The sequence below is a fragment of the Rhagoletis zephyria genome, unplaced genomic scaffold (genome assembly GCF_001687245.7).
Source record: "Rhagoletis zephyria isolate East Lansing unplaced genomic scaffold, Rhagoletis_zephyria_1.1 Rzeph_scaffold_05067, whole genome shotgun sequence".
NCBI classification, from domain to species: Eukaryota; Metazoa; Arthropoda; class Insecta; order Diptera; family Tephritidae; genus Rhagoletis; species Rhagoletis zephyria.
This window is the reverse complement of record NW_016162150.1, coordinates 37,820-45,351: the sequence shown is the minus strand read 5'-3', so window position 1 is coordinate 45,351 and position 7,532 is coordinate 37,820. Positions and strand designations below refer to the sequence as shown.

Genomic DNA, 7,532 nt, shown 5'->3' with positions numbered 1-7,532 from the left:
GTTCTGTAACTACAACAATAACTAAATGTTGAGCAAGCTTGAACGAATCTATCGAGCCAAATTAAGGAAAAAATATATACATAGAGGAGTCTTACTTAGCGCAAAAATTCCATCCTATTCTCTATTCATTAGAATACAGTACTAACCCTGCAAACCAAAGTTCCCGAAATCTTTACGAAATCTTTAGGAGTTTCTCATTTCTGTAACGATTCTTTTACGAATCTTCAAAGAAAATTATATGTAATGGTTGATACAAACTCGTAAAGAAATTTCTGTACGAAAAATAAAGAAAGTTCTGAAAAAATTCTGCAAGAAATTTTTCACATAGCAACATTATTTTCATTGCTGTATCGGTTTTCTTCTGAAATTTGTGCACAGTTTATTTAATTTTAGAAAATTTGGCAAAAAATGGGATGAGATCTTTACGAATTCTTTAAAATGTCTCTACAATTCAGAATACTCTGCAAAAATGGTTTGCAGGGTTGCTTCAAAACCNCATCGAGCCAAATTAAGGAAAAAATATATACATAGAGGAGTCTTACTGAGCGCAAAAATTCCATCCTATTCTCTATTCATTAGAATACAGTACTAACCCTGCAAACCAAAGTTCCCGAAATCTTTACGAAATCTTTAGGACTTTCTCATTTCTGTAACGATTCTTTTACGAATCTTCAAAGAAACTTATATGTAATGATTGATACAAACTCGTAAAGAAATTTCTGTACGAAAAATAAAGAAAGTTCTGAAAAAATTCTGCAAGAACTTTTTCACATAGCAGCATTATTTTGATTTCTTTACTGATTTTCTTCCGAAATTTTGTAAAAGAATCGAAGTGTGCACAGTTTATTTCACTTTAGAAAATTCAAAAAATGGGATGAGATCTATACGAATTCTATAAAATTTCTCCATAATTCAGAATACTCTGAAAAATGGTTTGCAGGGCATATGTAGCTTTTGGAAACCAAAACTAGAGAATACCCACCGCAATTAAGTAAAAACGAAAGTGAGGATAAGAGGTGAAGATTGAAGATGAATATCAAGATGAAAATTAATAATGAAGATGAAGACAATGATAACAATAAGCGACACTGTTACGTCCTTATCGCGTATCCAACAGGTCGTTGTAGTGGTACTAGTGTAAAAAAGTAAGTAGAATTGACCCTTAAAACTCTGCAAACCTTTGTATGTGCAGATATGTACATAGCGTATCACTTTAACCGAGATATCCTTGCATACCTTATATGCAAATATATCGCTCGATTGATTTGCTCAAGCTTGTTGCTGTTATTGATGTCGTCACGTTATTTTTTTTATTTTTTTTTTTTGAATAACCCACTTAACCATAAGCGTCAAGTGAATCGTGTTCGCAACTGTGATTCATTGTATATACTTATATACATATGTATATGTATTGATGCATGAATGCATGTGTGTCATTTCGAAAAAGGTATTGCCAATTCGCTTTTAAACGAATTTTACTAATCCATTACTTTTCCATACTTTATATTACTAACAAATTATCTTAGGGTGAAGTACCATATCTAAAGGATCATTGGTGTCAATTCGATGCGTCAATGGTATTTTTTCTCTGGATATCGATTATATTACAAATATTCGAAGTTTTAGAAATTGTACCCAAGTAAGTTGGTCTTTTGTTAAATACAAAACAAATAACCCATGAGAAAGTTGTTTGAGAAATGTTTCGGAAATTATTGAAACCTACCACTTCATATGCCGTTAAAGTGAACAGTGCGAATATACATATGCACATACTTTTTCTTATAAAAAGCGTTTATGTTAAAAATTTCCGAAACACTTTTATTTCAATTTTCAGTAGCATCGAAATTTTTACTAACATTTATCACTCAGATTTTCTTACATCTCCATTTTACGCGCACCACGCCCCTTAATTATGATACGATTCCTGCGAGTCTTCCTGAAATTTTCGATGCCAAAGAGTCGTATTAATCAAATATTTAAGTGAGTGAAGCAATTTTTTTTTTGTTAATAAAATACTGAGTATTAATTTCGTTTATATTATAGACGCTCGAGTCAACAGATCTACAACGTAACATTGTTCTTCCTGTTCTTTATGTCGTTATACGGCTTATTGGGGGTACAATTCTTCGGAGAATTAAAAAATCATTGTGTGATGAATAATTCGGAGTACGATTACTTGGGAAGGCCGTAAGTTTTAACAAAAATTAATCTTTGTTTTTTGATTACTAATCGAATGGGCTTAGATGGTATTGACTGCTAAAAATATTGGTAAAATCATAGTTTCTTAAGTTCAAAAAAAATATATACAAACATACATACAAAGTAAGCTCGACAATTTTTCTATATGAAAGAAAGTTAGAAAAAAATTTGTTAAAATCAACGCGAATTTTTAACAACGGTGCCCATGAAAAAGTACCCGTCCATATTTAAGGTAGTATAGTCAAGGTATTAGTCTGAGCGCAAATAAAAAAATCGTGGGGATTATCGCAAGAGAGTTTTTTAATCCTAAACGATAGCCAACTTACCCTTAAAACACTTTCAGCTTTTGAGGTTAAAACATATTTGAATTAGATAGTATCAGCTAAAACTCAAACAACTTCGCATTTGGTAGTACATCCCACAGTGGTAGAGCCCCATACATTTGTTTGGAAAATTATTTGGTTGGAGGTAGCGTGGGGTTTTAATTTTCCGTATATAACATAAATAAATAAAATAACGAAAATTTGTGAGTTGGTTTATTTCCGCGCATACCTCCCATACAAACCTAAAAATGCAATAAAAAAGGGCCCGATGTATTTACGACTCCGACAAGTGGGAAGTGACATACATAATATCGATGCTAAGACATCAAGTTGTCAATTAACGTACATACATACATACATATATTTGAAAAGAAGCGGCCAGTGCCAGGAAAACGTTTTAGCGTTTAAAAGTGACAGAAAATGTTTAAAATATTAATATTATTTTCATAATTAGGTTTCTTCTTATCGCAAATGAGTTCAATAAAGTTAAAAAAAAATATAGTTATCATAAACGTATTCTGCCCTATCCTGAGTTTCGCCCGAAAAAAAATTCACCGCATTTTTCATCCGCCCATAGTAAACACATGGAAAAGAAAAGTGAAAAGTGAACCGGTTCGAGGAAAATTAAACTCATGATAAGGCTGATTATCTTGGAAATAATATAATCAGCCTTATCATGAGTTTCATTTTTTCTGAACCGGTTCACTTTTCACTTTTCTTTTCCTGGTTTTACTATGGGCGGATGTCACATTTTTGGGAGATTTTTTTTTTCAGGCGAAACTCAGGATAAGGCAGAATATATTTACTTTGCTTCTAAAACGGTTGTTGGCATTATCTCCAATTTAAGGTTTATGCTTCTTAAAACAGAGTTGCGGTATTGCAATAGATATTCAGAGCTTATTCCAATAGCTGTATTAGGTTCAAGTAATAATTAAAATAGAACGTCTAAAGAACTATAAAAGAATTACTCAGTTCCTCGTACACTACTGTGGAACCGTTCCTCGGTTTGGCCAAGATCGAAAGATTTCTCCGATTGCCTCACCCTTTTACGCCTGGTACTTTTTTTTTGCATAAGAATATTCAAGAAAGAGATAAAAGCAATGAGGAAACAGACTCGCAGTATTTACGAGTATTAACTAACCCCAGCGAAAGTTGTCTTACACGGATACTGCAGTTTATGAGGTCATCTGCATAAACTCTAAATTTGCTAGAGTAACTCGACCAAAAGGAAGAATGTGATGCCTACAACTGAAGACCAGAGAAAGGTTTATGGGTGCAATGTGACCATGGAAAACGAGTCGCCTGGTATGTTATATGAAATTTCGAAAATATATGCAAGAGCTCTAATAAATATATCATCGCGAATATATCCAGTCTATACTCTATATCATACTTAAATGTTAGGAACATAAAACAACAAACTTAAAGAAATATTTTTTTCTGATCCCGTTGCTAAACCCCATATGAATTTTTTGCCATGAAAATGAATTTGCTACAGAACTCAATTGCCATTCCAAATAGGCATTAAAGTGTAAAAAAAGAAATTGTGTCGCTTTGGCCAAATACATATATTCTATACTTAAATATATCCGATAGGTGACTTCTATATTTCCCCTCCCTTGTATATTTCCCTCCAGCATTTTGACGATCAATTCGTTGGCCATACCCGATACGTTCTGCTCCATGGATCCCGATTCTGGATATCAATGCTCTCCTGGAATGATGTGCATGAAAATGGACTTTCTAAGCAGCTACGTGATTGGCTTCAATGGGTTTGAAGACTTTGCTACGAGCATTTTTACTGTCTACCAAGCGGCATCGCAAGAGGGCTGGGTCTTCATTATGTATCGTGCGATCGATTCGCTGCCTGCCTGGCGTGCTGCCTTCTACTTTAGGTAAGGAACTACAGAGCTTTGTTTAAGAATTAGTTTTTTTCTACAAAAAAAAAAACCCCTTCGCTTCACCAGCACAATGATCTTCTTTCTCGCTTGGCTGGTGAAGAATGTTTTCATTGCTGTCATCACAGAGACTTTCAACGAGATACGCGTGCAGTTCCAGCAGATGTGGGGTGCGCGTGGTCACATACAAAAGACGGCTGCATCGCAAATACTCAGCGGCAATGATTCCGGTTGGCGTTTGGTTACGATAGATGATAATAAACATGGCGGCCTGGCGCCTGAAACTTGTCACGCCATTTTACGTTCGCCCTACTTTCGTATGTTGGTAATGTCAGTGATCTTGGCTAACGGCATAGTTATGGCCACAATGACTTTCAAACATGATGGTCGCCCAAGGAATGTGTTTTATGAGAAATATTACTATATCGAAATGGCGTTTACGTTCTTCTTGGACTTGGAGACGCTGTTCAAGATCTACTGCTTGGGTTGGCGTGGTTACTACAAACATTCAATACATAAATTTGAATTGCTGCTGGCTGTGGGCACTACCATCCACATTGTGCCGATGTTTTACCTCTCTGGATTCACCTACTTCCAGGTAAGATCCGACTACGTATTATATGTGTATTAGGGTGCATCACTCTCCATGGAAAAAATAAAAAATAAAAGTCGGTGCCAGTTTTCCTTTTGAATTATTAAGTGTATGTATTGTATTTTAAGACTTTCGCCAAAATATTTAGGAAAAATATTTTGATTGATGTGAGCTCGGCCGACGTTAAATAATTTACCTCCAAAAATTGGCTTTTTTAAATAAAATCAGTTAAAAAAATTTTTTTTTCTAAAAAATCACCTCAGATTAAAAATCTGCATAAAAATTTTAACAATGGACCGAAAATAATATTTCAAATTCGTCCAGGTCACACAAATCTCAACATTTTTCCGATATATTTTATCGTATGTAATATAATAATTTTTGAATTTCGATGGAAAATCGTATATTTTTTTGGTGGGACACCCAAATGTACCTATAAATTTCATTGTACTATAGAATTAAAAGGTTTTCTTTTATTTCTATTTTTATTTCCATTAAAATTCAAACTAAACGACTACCAATAATTTTTACCTTCTTCCAGGTCCTACGCGTTGTCCGTTTGATCAAAGCGTCGCCGATGCTCGAAGGCTTCGTTTATAAAATTTTCGGCCCCGGCAAGAAACTCGGCTCACTGATCATATTCACTATGTGCTTGCTGATCATTAGCTCCAGCATTTCCATGCAACTTTTCTGCTTTCTTTGTGACTTTACGAAATTCGAATCATTCCCGGAAGCGTTTATGTCTATGTTCCAGATTCTCACGCAAGAAGCTTGGGTTGAGGTTATGGATGAAACTATGATACGCACAAGTAAAACACTGACACCCCTAGTGGCCGTCTACTTCATACTCTATCACTTGTTCGTCACATTGATCGTGCTGAGTTTGTTCGTGGCGGTTATTTTGGATAATTTGGAATTGGATGAGGATATTAAGAAATTGAAGCAACTTAAATTTCGCGAGCAAAGCGCTGAGATCAAGGAAACTCTACCATTTCGTTTGCGCATTTTCGAAAAGTTTCCAGATTCGCCACAAATGACTATACTCCATAGAATACCAAACGATTTCACGTTGCCCAAAGTGCGTGAGTCCTTCATGAAACATTTCGTAATCGAGTTAGAAACAGATGATCCTTCGATTGTCGAGAATTGTAAGCGACCTATGTCGGAATGTTGGGAGTCCAATGTGGTATTTCGTAAGCAGAAGCCTGTACGAATAATGAACAAAACGCCAAAGGTGCGTTCGGCCGGCAGCAGTTTGCGGAAGTTAGCTATCACTCATATAATCAAGTAAGCGATAGATAAGGAACTGTCTTTCAAAATGTAAATAGAATTGGCTGCAAAATTTTCCGAATGGGAAACTGCTGTCGAGACATTCCTTTTTTGAAGGGAATAGTATGTCTTAATATGCAAGCAGAGAATAATTTGTATATATGATATATATGTATGTATGTATGTTATGGTATCATCCAGGGCATTTAAAACAATCGTTCATTCCCTTATCGAAATGTTTCGGCAGCCGTTGTCCTGCATGCAATGTGTCCTCAAAATTCTCATATTTGTGTACTTTTATTCAAAATTGACTTACTCAAGTCGACTTTCCAGTGATTCGAATAATCAGCGTTTAATGCTTGGAGACTCCGCTATGCTGCCTGTCGTAGGCGGCAAAGGGGGTTTAAAGTCTCAAGGCACCATAACACATTCGAAACCATGGCGTGTAGATCAAAAGAAGTAGGTTCCTAACACATTTTAAGCGATTGCATTAATCTGGTATTGGTCTTAACTTTTATTTGTGTCAACCCAGATTTGGTTCACGTTCTATACGCCGGAGCGTACGTTCCGGTTCGATTAAATTGAAACAGACTTATGAACATTTAATGGAGAATGGCGACATCGCAGCAGCGCCACGCGCCAATTCGGGGCGTGCACGTCCACACGATCTGGATATAAAGCTGTTGCAAGCGAAGCGTCAACAGGCCGAGATGAGACGCAATCAACGCGAGGAGGACTTGCGCGAGAATCATCCCTTCTTCGATACACCGCTCTTCCTAGTGCCGCGTGAGAGTCGTTTCCGTAAGATTTGCCAGAAGATCGTGCATGGCCGCTACGACGCGCGGCTCAAAGATCCACTGACGGGCAAGGAACGCAAAGTGCAGTACAAAAGCATGCAGTAAGTTTTTGTTTTTACTGATTTTCCAAAAGTTTAATCTGTATGCATTCATATTTATGTGCATATGTAAATATATTCTTCCTTGTCATACGCAGTAACTTTCTCGGTCTTGTCACTTACTTGGATTGGGTAATGATCTTCGTAACGACACTCTCCTGTATTTCGATGATGTTTGAAACGCCCAGCTACCGGGTTATGGATCATCCGACTCTACAAATAGCTGAATATGGGTTCGTTATTTTTATGAGTCTGGAGCTGGCACTTAAAATACTCGCCGATGGCCTCTTCTTCACGCCAAAAGCCTATATAAAGGATGTCGCCGCTGTGTTGGATGTCTTCATATATGTTGTTTC

At 36.3% G+C, this 7,532-nt stretch overlaps 1 protein-coding gene across 1 annotated transcript in view; it reads left to right on the top strand.

The window, feature by feature from the left end:
• The first annotated feature begins 884 nt into the window (after window positions 1–884).
• The window catches only part of LOC108371556 (sodium leak channel non-selective protein-like), a 6,760-nt gene continuing 112 nt past the window's right edge, over window positions 885–7,532 (top strand). Inside the window, exons 1-9 of the mRNA XM_017627142.1 lie at window positions 885–1,639; window positions 1,870–1,980; window positions 2,044–2,187; window positions 4,160–4,417; window positions 4,490–5,018; window positions 5,554–6,299; window positions 6,603–6,740; window positions 6,814–7,179; window positions 7,275–7,527. Coding sequence (XP_017482631.1) covers window positions 1,575–1,639; window positions 1,870–1,980; window positions 2,044–2,187; window positions 4,160–4,417; window positions 4,490–5,018; window positions 5,554–6,299; window positions 6,603–6,740; window positions 6,814–7,179; window positions 7,275–7,527 — 2,610 coding nt within the window. The 5' untranslated portion in view covers window positions 885–1,574. The remainder of the gene's footprint in view (window positions 1,640–1,869; window positions 1,981–2,043; window positions 2,188–4,159; window positions 4,418–4,489; window positions 5,019–5,553; window positions 6,300–6,602; window positions 6,741–6,813; window positions 7,180–7,274; window positions 7,528–7,532) is intronic.